Source organism: Poromitra crassiceps (genome assembly GCF_964638095.1).
Source record: "Poromitra crassiceps genome assembly, chromosome: 3".
NCBI lineage: Eukaryota > Metazoa > Chordata > Actinopteri > Beryciformes > Melamphaidae > Poromitra > Poromitra crassiceps.
This window is the reverse complement of record NC_139625.1, coordinates 25,973,283-25,998,692: the sequence shown is the minus strand read 5'-3', so window position 1 is coordinate 25,998,692 and position 25,410 is coordinate 25,973,283. Positions and strand designations below refer to the sequence as shown.

Below are 25,410 nucleotides of genomic sequence, written 5' to 3'. Positions count from 1 at the left end.
AGACAATGAAGTCACCAATCTTCTGGAGAAACGGTGGGAGAAGTGGGCGGGAGCCTGGATTTTTGTTTGAACAGGCAGTTATGATAAGCGATAAGGTCTGTCAGTGGGTCTGCTGCCCTTTGTTCCAATGGCCGCTCGCCAAGGGCAACATGCCCCGGCACCTGCATGCGTTTACCAGCTAAAACCTCTCTGTATGGTAGCTGGATCATCTGCATCCCATGTGTAGGCCTACCGTGACCCCCCTTCCCCAGAGAGAGAGAGAGAGAGAGAGAGAGAGAGAGAGCGAGAGACACACACACACACACACACACACACACACACACACACACACACACACACACACACACACACACACACAGGGAGCATTTCAGCTCAGCTCCTTATATAGACTATTTCATGAGCTGCCCACAGGCCCCAGGGTTAACTACACTTATGACCATTTTGATCAACTTCAGAGAAGACGTGTGAGACAGGCTTTGTTTGACACGGGCCAATTTCTGTCCGATGTAGGAAACCAGAGAAAGCTTGAACAGTTGATGCATTTTGACACTCCAAATTGGTACGCAGTCATTCAAAATACACAAAAAACAACATTCAAAAAACCTCTTGACTGTCAACAGCCTTGTTTTCAGATAGACTTCCATGCATTTTCTAGTTTATCTGACAGGCTTTTCATAAGCCCAAGAGGACAGAAGGTTTTCTGGACCCATAGAGGAGCATGTAATCCTTCAACTGTGGAAATGAAAACATGGAGATCAGTCAAATGCGAGTCACCGGGCCAGCTGAAACATGAGAAACAGAACAATGCATCATAGCTTCAGAGGTATGACTTGACTCATGAGACTCAAGGCAGCAAGCTGGTTGGTGAGATGACGTTGTAGGCAATAGGTTGCTGGTTTGATTCCTGGTTTGAGTCCAATACTACCAAAGTTTGCAAGGTCAAATGCAACTCCCATGTAGTACTAACCTTGCGAGGCAGTTGGATTAGCGCAAGATCATGAGATCATGATCACACGACGAATCCATCTTGCCACGCTGCAATCTAGTGGTTTGAATCCGATCCACCAGTGGTTCGCACCAATCAGCATCCAGAGGCAGCTACGGGTGGACTTTAGGTGTGATGACAGCGAGAGTCAGCCCATGACAGACATGATAGACAAATGGTTCATCCAATCACCTGCCAGGTTTTTTATTTTTAAATTGCCCGCCCTTTGAAATGGTTTCCCGAGCGACTCGTTCCCAGATGGTTATTGTATAACTGACCTGCTTCAAAAATCTGTAGGCTATATGAGGTTAACACTATGAGTCAATCTGTAGGCTATATGAGGTTAACACTATGATATGTAGGCTATGAGGTTAACACTATATGAGTGAATCTGTAGGCCATATGAGGTTAACACTATGATATGTAGGCTATATGAGGTTAACACTATGATCTGTAGGCTATATGAGTTTAACACTGTGATCTGTAGGCTAGCTGAGGTTAACACTATGAGTCAATCTGGAGGCTATATGAGGTTAACACTGATCTGTAGGCTATATGAGGTTAACACTATGAGTCAATCTGGAGGCTATATGAGGTTAACACTGATCTGTAGGCTATATGAGGTTAACACTATGAGTCAATCTGGAGGCTATATGAGGTTAACACTGATCTGTAGGCTATATGAGGTTAACACTATGATCTGGAGGCTACATGAGGTTAACACTATGATCTGGAGGCTACATGAGGTTAACACTATGAGTCAATCTGTAGGCTATATGAGGTTAACACTATGATCTGTAGGGTATATGAGGTTAACGCTATATGAGTCAATCTGGAGGCTATATGAGGTTAACACTGTGATCTGTAGCAGTCTGTAGGCTATATGAGGTTAACACTATGAGTCAATCTGTAGGCTATATGAGGTTAACACTGTGATCTGTAGGCTATATGAGTTTAACACTATGATCTGTAGGCTATATGAGGTTAACACTATGATCTGGAGGCTACATGAGGTTAACACTATGAGTCAATCTGTAGGCTATATGAGGTTAACACTATGATCTGTAGGGTATATGAGGTTAACGCTATATGAGTCAATCTGGAGGCTATATGAGGTTAACACTGATCTGTAGGCTATATGAGGTTAACACTGTGATCTGTAGACTATATGAGGTTAACACTATGATCTGTAGGCTATATGAGGTTAACACTATGATCTGTAGGCTATATGAGGTTAACACTATGATCTGTAGGCTATATGAGGTTAACACTATATGAGTCAATCTGGAGGCTATATGAGGTTAACACTGATCTGTAGGCTATATGAGGTTAACACTGTGATCTGTAGACTATATGAGGTTAACACTATGATCTGTAGGCTATATGAGGTTAACACTATGATCTGTAGGCTGTATGAGGTTAACACTATGATCTGTAGGCTATATGAGGTTAACACTATATGAGTCAATCTGGAGGCTATATGAGGTTAACACTGATCTGTAGGCTATATGAGGTTAACACTGTGATCTGTAGACTATATGAGGTTAACACTATGATCTGTAGGCTATATGAGGTTAACACTGCAGGTTATATGAGGTTAACACTATGAGTCAATCTGGAGGCTATATGAGGTTAACACTATGATCTGGAGGCTATATGAGGTTAACACTATGATCTGTAGGCTATATGAGGTTAACACTGCAGGCTATATGAGGTTAACACTATGAGTCAATCTGGAGGCTATATGAGGTTAACACTATGATCTGGAGGCTATATGAGGTTAACACTGTGATCTGTAGGCTAAATGAGGTTAACACTATGATCTGTAGGCTATATGAGTTTAACACTATGATCTGTAGGCTATATGAGTTTAACACTATGATCTGTAGGCTATATGAGTTTAACACTATGATCTGTAGGCTATATGAGTTTAACACTATGATCTGTAGGCTATATGAGGTTAACACTATGATCTGTATGCCAGTGGTTCTCAGATTTTTTTCACGAAGGACCCCTAAACTGACAAAGATTAGACCACGGAACCCCATTTGATAGGATTTTGTGCCATGGTCTCCCATATGATAATAAGATTGATGCTTTTAGATGTTTTATTACAGAAAGTGTATAAAACCCATGACCAAAATAGTCATTGTGTCTTACTTATGAATGGAATTATAGCAAAAATAAATTACCCCCCTTTTGGCTGGGGACCTCCTGGAACCCCCTCAAGGACCCCTGGGGGTCCCCGGACGGACCCCCATTTGAAAACTACAGCCTACAGTGTAGGCTATATGAGGTTAACACTATGATCTGTAAGCTATATGAGGTTAACACTATGATCTGTAAGCTATATGAGGTTAACACTATGATGTGTAGGCTATATGAGGTTAACACTATGATGTGTAGGCTATATGAGGTTAACACTATGATGTGTAGGCTATATGAGGTTAACACTATGATGTGTAGGCTATATGAGGTGAACACTATGATCTGTAAGCTATATGAGGTTAACACTATGATGTGTAAGCTATATGAGGTTAACACTATGATGTGTAAGCTATATGAGGTTAACACTATGATCTGTAAGCTATATGAGGTTAACACTATGATCTGTAAGCTATATGAGGTTAACACTATGATCTGTAAGCTATATGAGGTTAACACTATGATCTGTAAGCTATATGAGGTTAACACTATGATCTGTAAGCTATATGAGGTTAACACTATGATCTGTAAGCTATATGAGGTTAACACTATGATGTGTAGGCTATATGAGGTTAACACTATGATGTGTAGGCTATATGAGGTGAACACTATGATCTGTAAGCTATATGAGGTTAACACTATGATGTGTAAGCTATATGAGGTTAACACTATGATGTGTAAGCTATATGAGGTTAACACTATGATCTGTAGGCTATATGAGGTTAACACTATGATCTGTAAGCTATATGAGGTTAACACTATGATCTGTAAGCTATATGAGGTTAACACTATGATCTGTAGGCTATATGAGGTTAACACTATGATCTGTAAGCTATATGAGGTTAACACTATGATCTGTAAGCTATATGAGGTTAACACTATGATGTGTAGGCTATATGAGGTTAACACTATGATCTGTAGGCTATATGAGGTTAACACTATGATGTGTAGGCTATATGAGGTTAACACTATGATGTGTAGGCTATATGAGGTTAACACTATGATTTGTAGGCTATATGAGGTTAACACTATGATCTGTAAGCTATATGAGGTTAACACTATGATGTGTAAGCTATATGAGGTTAACACTATGATCTGTAAGCTATATGAGGTTAACACTATGATGTGTAAGCTATATGAGGTTAACACTGATCTGTAGGCTATATGAGGTTAACACTATGATCTGTAAGCTATATGAGGTTAACACTATGATGTGTAGGCTATATGAGGTTAACACTATGATCTGTAAGCTATATGAGGTTAACACTATGATGTGTAGGCTATATGAGGTTAACACTATGATGTGTAAGCTATATGAGGTTAACACTATGATGTGTAGGCTATGTGTAGTCGCAGACTGTAGTTCAATCATGGAAGACCAAATAAGGCATTAATAGAGCACCCCATGCTGTCATAACCCTCAGCCCAAATGACATCATAAATGACATCAGTTATGACATCATAAATGCCCTTCTCCCAAATGACATCATAAATGACATCAGTTATGACATCATAAATGCCCTTCTCCTGGTACTATATAAAGCCCCCATCACCACAGCTTAAATCACACTTGTGCAGTCATCACTCACCTTGTGTCAGCATCACGCATTCATCCAGCATCTCCAGAGCAAAAGCTTCATTCAGTCCAGCACCATGTCCAAGTCCGAAAACGAGCAGCAAAGTTTCAGCTCCACCGTGGACGCTTTCCTTCAGAGCACATTCAACGCCCCGGCCAGCCTCGGGCAAATCCCCAATCCCCAGGCTCCATCTCCGGGCGTCACAGGCGTCTCATGGGACGCTCCCCTCACCAGGGGCCGCGGCCGCAAAAGAAAATCCAACGTCAAGGAGGTCCTCGTCTCGCCTGGATCTCAGTCCGCACAGCACTCCGGAGGCCGCGGCCGCGGCAAAAGAGCCAGAAGTCCACCTCCCCCGGATCTCAGTCCGCACAGCACTCCGGAGGCCGTGGCCGCAGCAAAAGAGCCCAGAAGTCCACCTCCAAGAAAGGCCCAGCGAAGCGCACCACGACCGCCGGCTCCTCGGCGGACGCGCCAAGGCTCCAGCCCCTCCAGGCCTCCAAGATCCCCTGATCGCAACGATGTCTTCACTGGTCGGGTCCCTCATCGACATCGATGCCCGGCCGAGGACGCTCGCGAGCCCCACACTCCCCACGGCAGCAGCCCAAACAGCCCTGCCCCAGGTTTCAGGTCGTATCCCCCCTTTTTCAGCCGGCATCTCTTCCGGCGGCCGCACTCATTGCAGGCCGGGTGCCAATCCCCGAGCAACTCTGCCCTGTTGCATACGGCCGCTTCCCTCTCCCGCGTCCGGTCGGGTATTATCAAACATGCATTTAGTCCCTGGTTTCAGTCAACGTTGCGGCATTGCTGCTGCACTCATTTCAGGCCGGGTGCCAATCCCTTAGCATACGGCATACGGCATACGGCCGCTTCCCTCTCCCGTGTCCATTCGGGTTTTAACAACATGCCTCTAGTCCCAGTTTCCAGTCAACCTTTTCTTTTTCATAGCATGGTTCCTCTCTTACGCATCCAATCCATCGATCCAATCCCAGTCATTTAGATAAAGTATAACCCTTGTAAACTTTTCCGGCCATGCTGAGTAGCGCGCTAGCTACCTGGCTAGCCACCGGCCTTCCATGCTATACTGCGCATGCGCGTGGCTGGTCTAGCTTTGCCAAAGATGCGCATTGCAAATGCAAGATGCGACACTATCGTCTCCCGTCGCATGCTTCAGGCAAAATGGCGATAATCATCAGTTCTGCTGTTGCCGTCCTTCAAAATATAAGAAAATGTATAGCTCAGCGCTAGAGCGGACTGGCTTGAATGTGGGAAAGCGGGGTTCGAATCCCGTGTGCGCGCTGATATTTTAATTTAAGATCCTGGTGAAATAGGTCTAAATCTGAAAGTTCAATAAACGTCTGCAAATAGTGGGTGAAAAAACTTTCACTTTCAAATTTAAACGTCTTTTCAACCGAAAAATGCTCGCGGGTGGTTCTGGCTTCAGCATATGCTTGAATTAAGTTCTAGAGGTGAATGGTTGCAGAAAAGAGGCACCATGAGTTCCCTACTTTCTCCCAGTAGGGAATCGATCTTCCTCTACGAGATTTACTCTGGCATTGCAAATGCATACGAAGCTTCAGTCTCGATCATAAACGAAAGGTGCTCCTCCCAGTCCACCACGGCTTTAATGTGCAGTGCAGCATCACCCGGCTTTCCGTTATGCATAACTCGTCAGGTCAGCAGAGCTCATTCCCCGGTCACGGCGCAGTAGATTCAGCAGAGCACATCCCTGGTCACAGCACAGTGGCTACAGCAGAGCATATCCCGGCAGCGTTGCCAGACGTACGATAATTATCGTACCTGTACGATAATTTTGACCTCTGTACGATGTACGATCAATAATCCCCAAATCCCCCAAACGTACGAGAATCTCATCATTTCGTGACACTTAGACGAATCCTACGTCTATCACTCTATCTGTTTATACAATCATCTCTTCAAACAAACATATTTGCAGCTAATACGTGCAGGGTGTTTTGTTGTTGTTGCAACGCAGGCTGAGACCACAGTGTTGAAAAATCATGCCAAGTCCAAAAAGTAGCCTGTGATCAGCGCAGCCCCCCGACATAGGCGCGCCGAAGGCACGCGCGCTGGGGAGGGGGCGTACGATAATTTCACTCCAAAAACGATAATTTTGACCCTCTGGTACGATAATTCAACATTTGCCATCTGGCAACACTGTATCCCGGTCACAGCAGTGGCTCAGCAGAGCATATCCCTGGGCACAGCTCAGTGGCTTCAGCAGAGCTCCTCCCCGGTCACAGCACAGTGGCTTCAGCAAAGCATATCCCTGGTCACAGCACAGTGGTTTCAGCAGAGCTCCTCCCTGGTCACAGCACAGTGGCTTCAGCAAAGCATATCCCCGGTCACAGCACAGTGGCTTCAGCAGAGCTCCTCCCTGGTCACAGCACAGTGGCTCCAGCAAAGCATATAGCCGGGCACAGCACAGTGGCTTCAGCAAAAGTATACCCCCTGGGCACACCTCTTAGAAAATTGGAACGGAATCTCATTTTTCTACGACGAAATCGCCTCGTCTGCCGACGACTTAAAACTTCTACAGATGCAGCACATTCACTGCTCCCCCTCCCGCTGGACGTCAAAACTAATCAAAAAGGTCATGGCACGAAAACCGCGCGTCTCCACAGCCAGTCTCTGCCTCAACTGAATTAAGTCCACCGTACAACAGCTCAGCCGAGGGTGCGGGTGCAACTCTCCCGAAGTGACAGTACACGACTGTCAAAACAAATGAAAAAGGCCCATAATAGACATACTGTAGACACGCAACTTAAAGTCAAATCCAAGGGGAAAACGTACTTATTAACAATGGTCAGCCCACCTTTAATATTCCAAATGTCAAAATGCACAAATCAGAACGTGCATCTATTAGGAATAGAACGGATAGATAGGAAAACTATGAGAAAAATATCAAGCCTATCTTTGCCTCATACAATTTGGGATAAAGTAAGTGCACAACTAAAGAATATAACATTATGTCTACTCATTTTTAGACATTTTCATGCCATAATAATATAATGCTAAAGGTTAAATATTGCATCTTTAAGCCATTGCTGGCTATGCTCATGCAGGTTGTTGCGACCTTGGTCATTACTGACCTTAAAAAATGCAGGTCATCGCTGACCTTTTTCTTTTGGGGGGGGTGGTCCCCTCCCGGGGGGGTCCTCCCTTCAACAACTGGGCTGCTGTCCTCATCAGCCATGCGTCCTACATCCATCCAGAGCAAGCTGCTATATCAGCAGCCCAAAGATGCCTCCTTCCATGATTGGTAGGAAGTATTAATGCATTTCGTTGGTGGCGGTCTTCTCTCCCAATCCCCGTTTGGTGCCCATGCCCGGGCAATTTGCATATAACCCCATAAGTGTCCTTGCCATTGCTTAACCTCAGTCAGCCCACGTCCTGACAATTTGCACAACCCATCATCCCTGCATTCTGCTAAACATCAGTCAGCCCATGTCCTGACAAGTCAGCCCCCGTCCTGACAATTTGCTCAACCCATTATCTCTGCATTCTGCTTAAACCTGTCAGCCCACGTCCCGAGAAGTCAGTCCACATCCTGACAACTTGCTCAACCCATTATCCCTGCATCCTGCTTAAACTTCAGTCAGCCCACGTCCTGACAAGTCAGCCAATGTCCCGACAATCTGCATAACCCATCATTCCGGCATTTGCATAAACCTCAATCAGCCCTTGGCCCCCTTTTCCTCATCTCTCCCCATCATCACATGACAGGATCCTGGTTCATCCTTCACTTCAAGACCACACTCCAGAAATGCAACATCCCTGCAGAGAACTATTCCAGTCACTCCTTCAGGATCGGAGCAGCCACATCAGCAGCCATGCAGGGGGCGTCCTCCGCCTCCCTTCAACAACTGGGGCGCTGGTCCTCATCCGCCTATGCATCTTTCATTCGACCAGAGCAAGACACCATATTATCAGCCCAAAGATCCCTCCTTCCATGACTAAAGAGGCAACAAGCACTTCGTTGGTGGTGATCAAACTCTCCTTTTCCTCATCAATGCGCCCATGCCCGGGCTATCCACATCCACGCCCTTGCAACCCCGCTTTGCCTTAAAAAACCCCGGTCAGCCCCTCATCTCCCGACATGCCTAAATTCTCCCCCCGTCAGCCCACGACCTGGCTAAAGCATACCCCAGGCGAGCTCCATGACCCCCGTTTTCACTCTCCCAGTTCCTGAAATAACTTTAAATTCCTTTGGGGGATGTCCTATCTCATACAGCACTGACGCCCCTCTCTCATAAGCAAGAGGAGCGTCACATCATGGAGTCATACGCCATACTCAAACTGCCTATTCTGATTCAATAAAGTTTGTTAAAATTATATTACGAGTCTCTCATGATTGAAGTGTAGTCGCAGACTGTAGTTCAATCATGGAAGACCAAATAAGGCATTAATAGAGCACCCCATGCTGTCATAACCCTCAGCCCAAATGACATCATAAATGACATCAGTTATGACATCATAAATGCCCTTCTCCCAAATGACATCATAAATGACATCAGTTATGACATCATAAATGCCCTTCTCCTGGTACTATATAAAGCCCCCATCACCACAGCTTAAATCACACTTGTGCAGTCATCACTCACCTTGTGTCAGCATCACGCATTCATCCAGCATCTCCAGAGCAAAAAGCTTCATCCCACCACCTCCCCAGATCACCACCAATGTCATGACTCCTGTTGGAAACAAATCCCCTTAGGGGGGATGTCCTATCTCATACAGCACTGACGCCCCTCTCTCATAAGCAAGAGGAGCGTCACATCATGGAGTCATACGCCATACTCAAACTGCCTATTCTGATTCAATAAAGTTTGTTAAAATTATATTACGAGTCTCTCATGATTGAAATGAGGTTAACACTATGATCTGTAAGCTATATGAGGTTAACACTATGATGTGTAGGCTATATGAGGTTAACACTATGATGTGTAAGCTATATGAGGTTAACACTATGATCTGTAAGCTATATGAGGTGAACACTATGATCTGTAGGCTATATGAGGTTAACACTATGATCTGTAAGCTATATGAGGTTAACACTATGATCTGTAAGCTATATGAGGTTAACACTATGATGTGTAGGCTATATGAGGTTAACACTATGATGTGTAAGCTATATGAGGTTAACACTATGATCTGTAGGCTATATGAGGTTAACACTATGATGTGTAAGCTATATGAGGTTAACACTATGATGTGTAAGCTATATGAGGTTAACACTATGATGTGTAGGCTATATGAGGTTAACACTATGATGTGTAAGCTATATGAGGTTAACACTATGATGTGTAAGCTATATGAGGTTAACACTATGATGTGTAAGCTATATGAGGTTAACACTATGATGTGTAAGCTATATGAGGTTAACACTATGATGTGTAAGCTATATGAGGTTAACACTATGATGTGTAAGCTATATGAGGTTAACACTATGATGTGTAAGCTATATGAGGTTAACACTATGATGTGTAGGCTATATGAGGTTAACACTATGATCTGTAAGCTATATGAGGTTAACACTATGATCTGTAAGCTATATGAGGTTAACACTATGATGTGTAAGCTATATGAGGTTAACACTATGATCTGTAAGCTATATGAGGTTAACACTATGATCTGTAAGCTATATGAGGTTAACACTATGATGTGTAAGCTATATGAGGTTAACACTATGATCTGTAAGCTATATGAGGTTAACACTATGATCTGTAAGCTATATGAGGTTAACACTATGATGTGTAAGCTATATGAGGTTAACACTATGATCTGTAAGCTATATGAGGTTAACACTATGATGTGTAAGCTATATGAGGTTAACACTATGATGTGTAGGCTATATGAGGTTAACACTATGATGTGTAGGCTATATGAGGTGAACACTATGATCTGTAAGCTATATGAGGTTAACACTATGATGTGTAAGCTATATGAGGTTAACACTATGATCTGTAAGCTATATGAGGTTAACACTATGATGTGTAGGCTATATGAGGTTAACACTATGATGTGTAGTCTATATGAGGTTAACACTATGATGTGTAAGCTATATGAGGTTAACACTATGATGTGTAGGCTATATGAGGTTAACACTATGATCTGTAAGCTATATGAGGTTAACACTATGATCTGTAAGCTATATGAGGTTAACACTATGATGTGTAGTCTATATGAGGTTAACACTATGATGTGTAGGCTATATGAGGTTAACACTATGATCTGTAAGCTATATGAGGTTAACACTATGATGTGTAAGCTATATGAGGTTAACACTATGATCTGTAAGCTATATGAGGTTAACACTATGATCTGTAAGCTATATGAGGTTAACACTATGATGTGTAAGCTACTGTATATGAGGTTAACACTATGATGTGTAGGCTATGAGGTTAACACTATGATTCATCCTGATGGGCAGCTGCTTATGAAAATGCCACTGTGGTTCTATCTATCCTAAATACATGAATGGCTAATTTGTTGTCTATTGTTCTCCCAGACGGGTGCCATTAGTGATAATGATGAAGTAGCGGCGTTAACTTTAACACAAAGCCATGTTTGTTGCAGGTTTAGACAGGAAGTCACGGTCTGCTACGTTTCTGCCCCAGAGCATCAATCAACAACCCATTACATCACCGCACACACACACACACACACACACACACACACACACACACACACACACACACACACACAAACCTTCAGGGGTGCGAAGCCTCGATTAGCCCCCACAGAGGAATGTGTGTTCTACAAGCCCAGCTCGGCAAAGATTTGGCAACAAATGACCTCATCTTTGATTTCGTAATTTACCCAAACAAGGTTGAGAGCCGATTCCCTGACAGGCCACCTCCCCTACAAAGAGAAACAAGCCGTATTTGTTCATGAGCTAAACGCACTCTTTTTTGAGAATATGTGTACATTTTCCGTCTATTACAGAGAGGGTCATGGGGGGTTTATGTAGAATGACAGAAGAAAACACCCCAAAGGACTTTCAGGAGTCCACTCTCAACAGCTTGTCCTTGCTGGACGTATTGGGGATAAGGACGTTAAGATGTGCAGCGTGTATCTAAGACAGATGGGAGGAGGAACCTCCGACACTTGGTGTTTATCTGAGAGCTGGGATCTCTTACTATTGTGAAATCCAATCGAATCAATCAAATTGTTGATTTGTCCTCACAGTGAGGAGTTGAACGTCCTCCTTTCCCTCGCTGGGTAAAAGCAGGCAGTCCGCTACACTCTCACATGTCCAAAAACGTACAGCAGCTGCCTTAGCGATCTACTGGATTATTAATCTATTTGCCTGGAGGTCATTTATCGGCTGTAATCGAATCGGTTTCATTCCTGGCTTCTCTCTCATATCGCCTAGTTTCACTGGAATATCTGAAAAACAACAGGAGGAGGCGGGACCGTCTGTCTAACACACACACACACACACACACACACACACACACACACACACACACACACACACACACACACACACACACACACACACACACACACACACACACACACACACACACACACAGCGCTTTCAGAATCAGCCAGTCATTATAGAGAATCAGTAGAGAGGCTGGGGTTTGTAATAGACTGTAGTAGAACAGACTTCACGTGGATCTGTCTTGCCGTATTTAGCAGTAATAACTTCCTAATGAGGTGTTGTAGGGCTTTGAATGGCATTATGGTTCTATTAGACTCTCAACACTGTACTAAAGCTGTCATAATATGTCAACTTGTTATGAATGGCAGGAAATAACAGAAAAAGCGGGTGGAGAGGCAGTCAGTGGTCAACGCTATGCCTGGTATTCCAGAGAGCCATTGAGACTGAATGGAAAAGAGTCTCCGGTCGGCCAGTTTGACTCTCATCCAAACCTGCTCGGCCAACCGCTGCCGCCACCGAAATAACAAACTTAACTTCAGGATCACCGTCTACATTCCCTGTCTGTGATGAATGTAAGTGTATGCTGACCTGCTGTAAATTAATAGCCAAGCCCAGTTGTTCGACTAGAGAGATAACCACGTGACAAAGCTACAAGGACCAGCGACTCTCTTGAGGAGACGTTTGATGAAGCAGCAGATTTGGCTCAAGATGTATTTGCAAACAACTTGACATTTTGGCTGGAGGACCAGATGGGCAGGATTTGTCACATAGGACTAACTAATGAGCAGAGGTGGCGACTCGAGTGTCACATGACTTGGACTGGCATGTATGAAGAGAATAACAGACTTGACTGGGTTTTGGTGACTTTGACTTGTTCTGTGATGACTTGAAAAGGTTTCTAAAGTCGTGACAAAAGATCCTTTTTTAACTTAGATTGAAAGTGATGAGATTAGATGATTGGAATTAAATTCTGTTTTCAGAATTTCTATTGAATTTGAAACTCAAACTCATGATGCACTTACCAAGTTTTTATCCTATTCTAAAACAATATTCCATTGAATAGTGTTGCATATTTAGTTTTCTTTAACATATTACATTGATACTGTACTCATGACTCATTCTGACAGCAATCTGGGATTAAACAAAAATTATTCTTTTTTTCTCTAACCTCTGGGGGCAGCCCCGTTTCAATATGGTGCAACAGGAACTCAAGAGGCGCGGTCGGCAGCGGAAGAAAATCCCTTTCCGCTCCCTGCAAGCTCTGCCATTGGCTCCAACCAACCGGCTCTGCCAATTAATGGATTTCTTTTCCGCTCCCTACGTGTCGCTTTCAAATCCGTCCGTCGCTATGAAACAACAATAACAACTCTAGCTTGTTGCTAGTAGCAAGTAGCAACTTGCTATACACTGAAAATGGTAAGTTTTGACTACACACCGGTCACGTTCACCCCTTTTGACGGAGCCTGCCGATAGATTTTCGATGCAAGTCGAAAGTCTGTCTCGAGAGATTATTCTGACAGTGACATGATTTGCTGTTCTACATTTAGACTTGAGACTTGACACTGACCCGGGACACGGACAAAGTTGACTTGGTCACACCTCTGGTAGTCTCGCTGGCCAGCCTCCTCTCCCTTCCGTGAGATGAGTCTGGCGGTGCAGGTCTTCATTGTGGGATTGCGATGGGCAGCGCTTGGCGGCAGTGCCCTTGGAAAATAGTTTCCAACAATCCAACTTGCCATTTTCAGCGTGTAGCAATGAGCTAGTGTGTAGGTGTGCCATTAGCTTGCTAGCTAGTTAGCGTTGTTGTTTTCACTGAGGTGGCAGGGCACTATTTACAGCGACACACAGGGAGGAGGGAGCGGAAGCCGCTCTGATTGACATGGCCGGAGCCAATGACAGAGCTTGTAATAAGCGGGGAGCAGACATCCGGCAGCGACTGAAACAGTTGCTCCAATGGGGAGCAGCTGTAGAGCAGGGGAGGGCTTATCCCAGTTGCCCGTTTCTGTGCAGGCAGACGACTCTCAAGGAAGGGAGAGGAGGCTGGCAAGTGAGACTACACCTCAGGTAATAACTGATTGACAGTTTATCACTGTCTGAACTATTTTTGTTTTTGTGTACTTGGCCAATTCCCCCTGCTGTCTTTGTCATTGTTCCACCCCCACTGCCGATCTGGAGAGAGCCGTAGACTATCTTCCTCTGATACATGTGCAGTCGCCAGCCGCTTCTTTTCACCTGACAAAGAGGGGTTTCACCGACAGGACATAGCGTGTGGGAGGATCACGCTATTCCCCCCAGTTCCCCTCCATCCAAACAGGCACCCCGGCCGACCAGAGGAGGCACTAGTGCAACGACCAGGACTCATACCCCACCGACTTCCCACCTGCAGACATGGCCAATTGTGTCTGTAGGAACGTCACTATCTGACTGTCCTGACCCCACACACGCTGTGCTCTGAGGAGGTTAAACCGACTCACCGTTACAGGTACCATCATCTGCAAGAGTATATCCAAGGATGCAGGGTGCAGTGCTTCTCACTATGGGGTAGCTGGGCTCCACGGGTCCTGCAGGCAGAGGGCGGTAGTCTGGGTAAGCTGGGTCAGGAAGCACCGGAGTCTCCGGTCGGTACGGCCGCACGTCTGGTCGGTAGGGCTCTGCTTCCGGCCTGTACGGCTGGCTGTATAAGCCCCTCGGGATGCACAGGTAGCCACCGTTCTGGTTGACACAGCGCATGTCCCCCCGGCAAGCATCTTGCAGAGTGCGACACTCATCCACATCTGCCGTGTGAAGAGGGGGGCACTGATAAGGACACTTCTGCATTCACAACATTTGTTTAAAGGGACAGTTCACAGAAAAAGGAAAATTCTGCCATCATCTGCTCACCATCATGTCAGTTAAAACACAGGTGAAGTTTGTCCATAACACACAGGGAGGTTGCCTGCATCACTTGATAGAGAACAAGTCCCCAGTGACTTCAGTTGTAGTCTATTGTAATGGCATTTTGGGGTGAACTGTCCCTTAAGCTTATTCTACATCACATTGTGTTTTTACTCTGAATACGACTGTTGTTAGTGGCATGCCGAGTTCAAAATAAAATATAAGACAAGTGCAAGTCGAGTCACTTACCTATACACTGCCTTGCTCTGCGGTCATAGGCAAACCCCTCTGTGCAGGTCTGGGGAGAGAGCAAGTCTGGTTCAGTGTGGGGGGTCTTTGACAGTTTGCCCTTGTGACCACAGTTCACTAACATGTTGAAAACGCATTATACTATGCAACTTCACACATTTATCATTTTTGTATTTTGCCTTGCCATCTTTAGCCTACATGATGAATGACTTTCTGCCTCACTGTGTTACAGTGTCAGTGATTTGGCTCTTACCTGACCATGTCCAGGCTGGATACAAAGAAGAGCAAACACCACAGCTGCCAGCATCCTGCAAAGAGGAGATTTCAGTTCAACTGATTCAACTCTTCTCGTGGACTGCCTCATTGAAAAACCAGCAACGTAGTGCCAGTATCCCGTTCATTCAAACTCAACGCAGTCCGCTATGCAAAGGTAAAGGCAGATTTAAAAAAAATCCTCACGATGTAACTTTAGTTTACTAACCTTGCAGAAGTCCAAAAGCTCAAGCCGCGTACTGCAGAAAGCATGGTTTATGGTCTCTCAAAGGAAAGATTCAGACGACCCGTAAATTCTCCCTAATCCCCTCACCACTACCAGGGTCTCACCGCCCCCCAACTATGCGCCTTTACGCGAAAGCCGACACCAGGTTTTCATTAACCGCTGTCTGGTCGAGCTGAAGCTTCGGTACATTGACCAACGTGTTGAAGGAATGTCTTTTCAAAATGGACTGCACTGGTCTATATTTTCTTGCGCGCTCTGTCGGCTCTACAGATTATTTAGCAATGCAAATTGACGGGCCCCCTCCGAGCACTTTCACAACAGCTGGATTCAATCAGGGAGAGCCAGCCCCCTCAGTCAGTCCGTCCGGGCGCACAGACAGCGCACTCCAACTTCCAAGGGCGCATAGGCAAATAACGGGCTACTTATGAGTTTGTTGCGGGGGTAAAAAGACATGCACAGTGAGTGACTGTTCCTGGAGACACAAACACCCCCCCACCTCCACAAAATACGGCTGTACAAAGCAATGCACGTCTAGCATGTTATCTAATAATCCCCACTATCACCGCTGTAGTAGCCTGCATCCGTTTTGTATGAATCAATGCACATTAATTCTGGAGAAAATGACAAAACGCACAACAACAGTCAAGGGGACAGTAGTACCTTTATTTGATTTGAAAAGCAAATTCCAATTAAGACACTGGTACTAACGTTAATTAAAGATCAGAGTAATGAACAAACATTTTTTGGGACAAGATTCTTTTACAGTAAGGATTTACAATTTATACATTTAGTCAATTCACCTGGAGGAATCCTGTAACATTCTTTCTGCAGCGGCTGATTGATTTCCATACAAAAATGTGGAGCAACTTGGCCAGCCCTGGTCAGGTAATGTGCAGTTTTTGCATTTTGTAAATATATATTTATATTAACCATTTGATTTACAATCCTGATCATACAATTAGCCTATCTCGATAGCAAAAAATGTAGGCACTTGGATAGTACTTCCAGAACTTCCTAAGTGCCTATAAATATGAAAAATGCCACCCATTTACATATATATAACTATATAATAGTACTGTACTTATACATGAGAGCAGTCTCGTCAACAAAACCTCTGATCAACCACAGCCCGCAATTACAGCTATAATTACAATGCTATGTTGCATATCACAGTCGGACCGTCTGGGAAAGACAAGATTTTGCAGAAAAGTCTTTATGGTTTTCACAGATGTACTGAACCACATAAATCTCAACAGAACTTGTGCTGCCAGAGAGTATCAGGCGAGCCTTGCACCAGACAGAGCACACTGCACTGCTAAAAAGAAAAGACAAGAAAAAAAACAAAAAAGTTCTCCAATGCAAGTTAAACGATGACTATTTTAGGAGACAAGATGTTTCCTCTCACTAGCAGAGGCGTTGATTATACTCCATCCACATGTATTGCACTGCACTGCACACAATGAGTTTACAAGGTCACTTGTGTTCAGAACCGGTGTGATGGACAAGAATAGAAAATTTAAAATAAAGGCATCCATAATCAAAAAGGCAGTTTCTTTTAAAATCTACTGCATTGCCTGCATTCTAAATGTGATAACTTCTCAAAAGAAACATCCTTCTTTCTGAATGTGGACCTTCATCTATAATGCTTGTCACTTGAACATTTTCAACTCTTGGATCAACGGCTATGATGACAATAACAATGTTGTGGCTGAAACACTTTCACTGATGCATAAAGGGAGAATTGGTTGCATAGAACAGCAAGTGCCAATGAAACTGATTCTCAGAACATTTCAGCTGAATGTTTTTTTCAATTCCCTCCCAAAAGCGAGGGCATGTTACACCTTTACATTTGCTCGAGTCATTATTTTGCAGGAGAGTCAGGTAAAAGAGCAGCAATAGGAGTAGGAGTTAATTCCTTGATCTCAGTCTATGTACTGTAGTATCAAATTTGGCACGCATTATGGCACCAATCATTGCTTTAGTAAGTCTTTGAGCATGCTGGCCTCGCCCGAGACCAGCACGGGCGTGAAGGTGGGCAGGTGATCTGAGATGGGTTTCATCAGAAGGTGACCTCCCACCCCCCCGGCCCCTGCCCCGCCCGAGCTCAGCAGGGGCACCGCAGCCGAGCGAGGGGCCAGGAACGGGTTGGACTCCCCGGCTCGCTTGCTGGCTGCCACCGCTCCTGACAGGGTAGAGAGGTTAGGAGTTAGATGAGGTTTGATGCGTCTGGTTGCAGTGAGGGCAAGAACATGACTGATTTAGTGTGTGAGAAAGAAACATGCAGAGAGCGGTGACTCCCACAGGGGGTCATCTACCTGCTGTGCCGAGGTTAGGAGTGGTGCCAGAGGTCCTTCTAGGAGGCGGAGCGCTCAGCGGCTTGATGTCTGGATGGATTGGAAGCCTGAGCGGAGGCAACGCCGGGGTCGACTCCACCTCCAGGAACTTGACGAACATCTCTGAGAAGGACTGAGACAACAAAGGCTAGGATTGAGATTTCCAAATTCTTACACTGATGGCGGTAGCTACCACGCAGGGTGCTGGCACAACTATCAGGATCAATTTGGGGTTAAGAATGTTGCCCAAGGACACTTTGACATGCGGACTGGAGGAGCCGGGGGATCGACCCACGACCCCTTTTATCCAAACCGATTAGTGGACAACGCGACCTCCTTCATGTTAAGTGGGCTGTCTTATCTAAGGCCCTGTTTACACGGCAATGCTCTTAGCATAAAACGGCAAACTTTTTTAGCGTTAGTGCCTTCCTTTTACACGGGAAGGGCGTTCTTGGGGCCTGAAAATGCAAAAAAGTGAAAACAGGTCCCAGAGTGGAATTCTTTGATAATGCCGCCCTTACTGTCGCGGTGTAAAGTGGCAAAATGCAATTCAGGTGACGACAAAGCCTCCCTTCGCCATGGAAGACAATGATAGACAATATAGGAGCATTGAACTAGCCCAATACAGCCTTATGGCAGAATGAATCGCATTGACATTCAACAAACATGATAACGATTTGCTAAAAACACATAATCTGGAGCAGTTTATTACCATTCGTGACTTCTGTGTCACTCTATCGTGTGGAAAATTAATTTAAAGTTTAATCCTACAAAGCCAAATCAAGCCTGTTAGAAATAGACAGAATAGAGGAAGCTAGGCGTTTTTACCTTCAAAATAAAAGCAGTAATTTATAACACTGGGTAAATAAAAATCAGGGTCTAAATTGACTTTTAGTTGTCTGTGTTCTATATGTCTTCTGTGTATTTCGGATCACACACAAAAAAAATGTTGCAACATGCATCAATAAGGCAATTAGTTTATTTAATTACCATTATTGTGAAGGTTTAAACCAGAAGTTTCAATTTTATTCTGGCTCAGTTGATGCTGCTCTGAGTTTTTTGCGGCTTCAGTTTGCATGCAAATCATTATCACAAACGCTGTGTAAACGCGGAATCAAAGGTGAGAACGCAACACCAGTTTGCATTTTATGCAGAGACTGTTGTCGCCTAAACATGGCCTAAGTCTGAAGTTATTCAAAATATACAGAGTGGAGCACACCCCAAAGAAAGTCTGAAGTTAACAAAATGGAATGTGAAGTTGTGATTATATTATGATTTTCAATAAAAACAAAAAACTAGAATGACCGCACCACGGATATATGCCTCCGCCAACAAGTGAGCAGTCGACATCCATGTCTGTCCAGACTTTGACGTTTGAGCCAAATTGGAAGAAATTCCGTCAAGGCATTCCTGAGATATCAAGTTAAAGAGCTTGGAAAGGAAGTTCGTGAGGTCACAGTAACCTTGAACTTTGACCTTTAACCACCAAAATCTAATCAGTTCATCTTTGAGTCCAAGTGGAGGTTTAAAGCAAATTTGATGAAATTCCGTCAAGGCGTTCCTGAGATATCGCGTTAACAAGCATGAAATGAGCGGTCATGAGGTCACAGTGACCTTGAACTTTGACCTTTGACCACCAAAATCTAATCAGTTCATCCTTGAGTCCAAGTGGACGTTTGAGGCAAATTCAAAGAAATTCCATCTAGGTGGTCCTGAGATATCGCATGAATAAGCTTGAAAATGGTGTTCGAGAGGCCACAGTGACCTTGACCTTTGAGCACCAAAATGTAATCAGTTTATCCTTGCATGCAAGTCGATGTCTGAGCCAAATTGGATGAAATTCCGTCAAGGCGTTCCTCAGATATCGCGTTAACGAACATTGGACGGATGGACAACCCAAATGCATAATGTTTCCGGCCTGGCTATCGCCGGCGGAGGCATAAAAACAGAAGGGCAAGATAGTGCCGAATTTATAATAATGAGATAGTTTGCTGATCTATGCAAAGAAATCCTCCTTGCCCTTCATTCACTGAGGTCAGTGCTTGCAGACACAAGTGCTTGAACCCAAGTTGAAGAACAGTCTCTCCAACCACTATGTGTTTTTGCATGCGATTTGGTGCAGGCTTTGTCCATGACCCTGTTCAGGCTGAGAGCATGTCCTGAATGGTGCAATAGACTACTTGCACAACTCCACTACTTCCTGAAATGAGTAGGGCATCTTGGTTTCCTGTCCTACACTATTGGATGAACTGATTAATGTCAGGTGTGCCTGAACACTGTTGTTATGACTGCAGCAGTCAGGCACACCTGACATTAATCAGTTCATCCAATAGTGTAGGACAGGAAACCAAGATGCCCTACTCATTTCAGGAAGTAGTGGAGTTGTGCAAGTAGTCTATTGTTGTCACTTAAAAAGTTTGTCTGTCTTATCTTCGAACCACCGGTACGAATGGTGTGAACGAATAATGATTCTGTGAAGCGCTTTGAGCACTTGGAAAGGCGCTATATAAATCCAATCATTATTATTATTATTATTATTATCTTACCGAGTTGAAGCCTTGGCCGTGGGTGGGCCTTTGGGGGGTGTTAGGGACACTCTGTGCTCCTCTGCCTCCCAGCCAGCTGGACACCCAGCCGGTGACACCGTGCCGTCCGTCCTCCTCCAACATCTGCATGGACACACACAGGAGTCAAGAAAGGGCAGTGCAGTGATCAGGGCATATTCCCGTAATCCGGCTTCCCACCCGCAGACACAGCCAATTGTGCCTGTATGGACGCCCGACCAAGCCGGAGGTAACCCGGGGGCTTGAATCTGCGACCCTCATATTGGTAGGCAGGGAATCTAACTGGTAGGCAGGCAATCTAACGCTGCACTACCGAGGCGCCCAGAAGAGGTTGTTAACACTTAGAACACGGCTCTCTTGAATACTCGATTCTGATTGGTCAATCAACAATATTCACCGGTCATTATTTCTCGACAACCGACCGCTGCTCTGCCACACCTGGATTAATCAGTTGATAAGAGCTTTTTGTCAGCAAGACACTACTAATTAGGCCAACCAGTTGCAGCTGTGGTGTCTTGTGTGCCAATTACGAATGAAACCGCTTTGTCGTTGAAAACGCTATTAAAAAATCTATTTGAATAATTATTTTTGTCAGATTATTGAATGATTTAGTTGTAGGCCGTGTTCTAAGCGGGATAATGTATATTGAGGCGGTGATTACTGGGAAATAATGACCTTCAGGTGAACGATTAAGCCCTCCGCTGCCGCGTCGGGCTCAATCCACCTGTCGGTCATTATTTCCCCCGTAATCACCGCCTCAATATACATTATCCCTTACTTATTTAACGAATGCTGTACATTGTTAAATACAGCATGGGTGTGGGCTTCAAACCTGGGCCCTGCACAGTACTAGAACAGTCCCAAGCCTTGCACAAGAGCGCTTGGACAGTACCTGCTGACCGATCCATCACTTCCCCAAATCAAAAGCCACTAGGAAATATAAACTATGACACAAGATCTTCATTTTATTTGGAGAGCATTAAGAGATCAAATCAGGTCAAAATATTGTAGTAGGTATACATTCTTTTGTGGCTGGCACAGTCTCTTACTGAGCCGATTTCTCAATATCTTGACAGACACATTAAAGTGTTGGTATCTGATCTTCCTTCTTATTTAAAAGACACCACTGACTTTTTGAATAGGTTAGGTGCTGTACAGCTCACTGATGAGAATGTATTTTTATGTACCATGGATGTCAACAGTCTCTACACTAATGTTCCTCATGTGGAGGGCTTGCAAGCTCTAACACATTTTTTGAATAGAAGATCGACGCTTCAGCCCCCGACTGACTTTTTGGTTGATTTATCAAGCTTGATCCTTAACTCATTCACTGCCAATATCTGACTGGCATTTTTGGCACAGGCCAAGTATTTCCATAATGTTTGGTCATCTTTCAAGACCCACAGTAAATTCTGTACTAGGACCACAGTGATGTCCAATTATACCTCGAAATGAAGATCTAAGTCTCTACTTTCACCCCCAAAAAGAAAGTTAGCTTTTAGCATGTTCTGTACTCTACTTATAACCCTTTTTATACACCCCATGTTCACCAAAAAAGCCTGTCTGGGAAGAGAAAAGGGAGAAAAAAGCATTTTTGTAAAAGGGCACAATCTCAGGCATAACTCACTCTCAATTCTTTTATTTTGAACTGTATTGACATCAGACATGTAAATATTATTCGTTAGGACACAAATGACAAAAAAAAAAAAAAAAATATATATATATATATACACATGAAGTGCTTTTTTTTTACATTCAACAATACAGTTTACTCGGTGTGAGTGTGCAGACAGACAGACAGACAGACAGACAGACACACCGACAGACAGACAGACAGACAGACAGACAGACAGACAGACACACACACACACACACACACACACACACACACACACACACACACACACACACACACACACACACACGATCCCCCTTTTAGATTTCTAACCCAACATAGGATAAGCAATAACCACGCCCTGTGGCGCTGGGATTGGCCAGGAGCAACACTGGAGGGCACGCAGCCCAGCGATTTCATGAACCAACTGAAGAGCTCTTGAGAAGGACAGCGGGCTGCTGTGAGTGCCTTCTGCCCGCTGCTGCCTAGCTGTTCCTGTGTTTATTTTTGATTTGTTCTGGTACACCCGTCCTCGTCCATGTCTCCCTGTCATATCAACTCTGCTATTTGATCGTTCCCGTTTTCCCCTCGGCTATTCAACACGTCCTCACCGCCCTCGCAAACTGATCGATCATTTCCTCATTCCTCCGATGATCAAACACATCTCTTGATTACTTTCTCCCGTTTTCTCCTGGCTGGCACAGAGGAAGGCGACTCCAGCTCGTGCAGCGCGCCGAGGGCGTTTCAATGGCGTTTCTCCTGTCTGCACAAGGAAGCGTTACCCGTTCTCTGCTTTTCCTCTTGCTCAATTTCAAAACAACAGCTGCGGTATGTGTTTGATCGCGTGCTGTCGGCTACCCTTTGAAGGCAGGGACCTGTGTCTGTGTCACAGGCTGGGCAAGTGTTTGCTGCAGGCGCTGCACCAATAAAAACAAAAACACGTCAAACACGTCCTTGGCGGGGAAGGCCATTGCTGATATTCAGTCAATTCAGTCTTTGGCGGTGAATGAGTTAATAGCAATTATTTTAAATTTGAAAATGCTTACTATCTTCAATGTCAGGGGGTTTCTATGGGTAGTCCATGTTCCCCTAATTATGCAAACCTCTTTATGGGAAAGTTTGAAGAAGACTTTGTTTATAATAACAACCCCTTCTCCATTTTTTTGAAGTGTTGGTTCAGATATATTGATGATGTATTTTTTCTGTTTTCTGGGACACACTCTCAACTAGAGGAGTTCAATATTTATATTAATTCCAGACTACCATCTATTAAATTCTCACTAGAATACAGTGAAGACACTGTCTCCTTCCTTGATGTTTCTGTAAACAAATCGGAACAACTACTGACAAAGGTGTATAGAAAACAGACAGACAGGAAGTTTCTTGGACTACTCTAGTTATCATCCCCCCAGCCTCAAAAGAGGTTTGCCATACAGTCAACTTTTGAGGATTAGGAGGATTTGCAGCTCTGACCACATGTTTGAAGAGCAGGCTGCTGAATTATGTACAAGGTTTAGGGCAAAAGGTTTTAACAACACAATCCTTGAGAACAGCCTACAGAGAGTTAGGGGGTTGAAACGTGAGGACCTGTTGGTCCCGAAGTCCGCCCCTGCCCGAGGGTCTAGAATAGTGTGTGCTGCTACTTTTTCATCTGCTTCTCAGGAAATAAAAAAATGTGTTTTAAGTCACTGGAACATCTTGAAAAGTGACCCCCAAGTGGGCCATTTATTTGGCGAGCCTCCCCTGTTTGCTCAAAAACGGGCTAGAAATGTACGAGATATGATCGTCAGAGCTGACTGCTACACACGCCCCCCCTGGCCCCTCCCATTTTTTGTCTGATGTACAGAATGGTAATTTTCCTTGCTTTAACTGTATTCAATGTAATGCTATGATCAGAGGAGAGACATTCTTCCATCCTCACTCTGGAAGAAAGTACTCAATTAAGAGTAGGATTTCATGTAAAACTAAATTTGTTGTGTATCTATTGAAGTGTCCATGTGGGCTAGTATACATTGGAAAAACTATCAGAGAGTTGAAAACTCACATTTCAGAACACAAGAGTAGCATTAGAAACAGAGATGTAAAGTCCTCTGTCGCCAGGCATTTTAATGAGTTTGGTCACGACGTGTGTTCCCTCAGGTTCCAGGGTATAGAACAGGTCAGTCCACTGAAGAGGGGGGGTGACAGAGACAAGGCCCTGTTACAACGAGAGGCATTTTGGATACATACCTTACAGACAGAACACCCCAAGGGCTTGAATGAAGAACTTTTGCTGGGTTGTTTTCTTTAGGGGGTGCATTGGGTGGATGTGCTGTGGGTTCACGCATGATGCTCTTGCACTGTAATGCAGTGTGGGAGCGTCATGTGTGGACCTGCAGTATCTCTATCCAATGCATTCACTTATATGCATTTTATTATGTATTTTTCTAATTCTTTTTCTAATTCTATTTTAATATTTTCTTACTGATTGTTGTTATTCTAATATGTTGACTTTCCATCTGTGCTTATTTAACACAAGTGTGGCCATCCAGCCTCATTCTTCTCGTATGCAAAACATTGTTGCATTCCTGCTGTGTAATATATACAGACTTATATACAAGTGTACGGTTTAAAATTGTACCTTATCTTTTTTGATAATCTTTTTTGATATTCTCTGATGTTTTTGATATTATATTCGTTGTTATTTTATGGTGTGAGATATTTCCAGTGCTTGAGAATGTAATTGATTGTACTTCCGGTTTGACACTATTTATACGTCATGTCCGTCTTCTGTCAGCACAATGCTGAGGAAGGCTTATGCCGAAACGTTCATTGTCACTGCTTGAAGGTAATAAAACAACCCAAAAGGATTTATTTTGAGTGCTGGTTTTTTGTCCCTCTGTTATTTTTTGCGCCTTGCACCGTAACTTTTTGAAACTTTTTGAGAGTGCTCACCAGTCGTGACTTTCAGTAACTGACTCTTTGGACAAATACATTCTTTTAGCCAATATTGTGATCACAGGGGACAAATCACGTCGTTACGGTGTGCTATGGAGTCAGTCTACCCAGGAGGCTGCAGCCTGCCAAGGCAAATGATGTCAGTGATTAGGGAGTCCAAA

At 44.1% G+C, this 25,410-nt stretch overlaps 2 protein-coding genes across 2 annotated transcripts in view; both read right to left on the bottom strand.

Annotated features, from left to right (window-relative positions):
- Positions 1-16,041, bottom strand: part of fbln5 (fibulin 5) — a 26,877-nt gene extending 10,836 nt beyond the window's left edge. The window contains exons 1-4 of the mRNA XM_083633695.1: positions 15,783-16,041; positions 15,555-15,609; positions 15,302-15,350; positions 14,653-14,952 (exon numbers count right to left, since the gene is read on the bottom strand). Of these exons, the coding sequence (XP_083489821.1) occupies positions 14,653-14,952; positions 15,302-15,350; positions 15,555-15,609; positions 15,783-15,826 (448 nt within the window). The 5' untranslated portion in view covers positions 15,827-16,041. The remainder of the gene's footprint in view (positions 1-14,652; positions 14,953-15,301; positions 15,351-15,554; positions 15,610-15,782) is intronic.
- A 411-nt stretch (positions 16,042-16,452) lies between these two features.
- The window catches only part of trip11 (thyroid hormone receptor interactor 11), a 33,821-nt gene continuing 24,863 nt past the window's right edge, over positions 16,453-25,410 (bottom strand). Inside the window, exons 19-21 of the mRNA XM_083632418.1 lie at positions 20,680-20,802; positions 18,116-18,266; positions 16,453-17,982 (exon numbers count right to left, since the gene is read on the bottom strand). Coding sequence (XP_083488544.1) covers positions 17,771-17,982; positions 18,116-18,266; positions 20,680-20,802 — 486 coding nt within the window. The 3' untranslated portion in view covers positions 16,453-17,770. The remainder of the gene's footprint in view (positions 17,983-18,115; positions 18,267-20,679; positions 20,803-25,410) is intronic.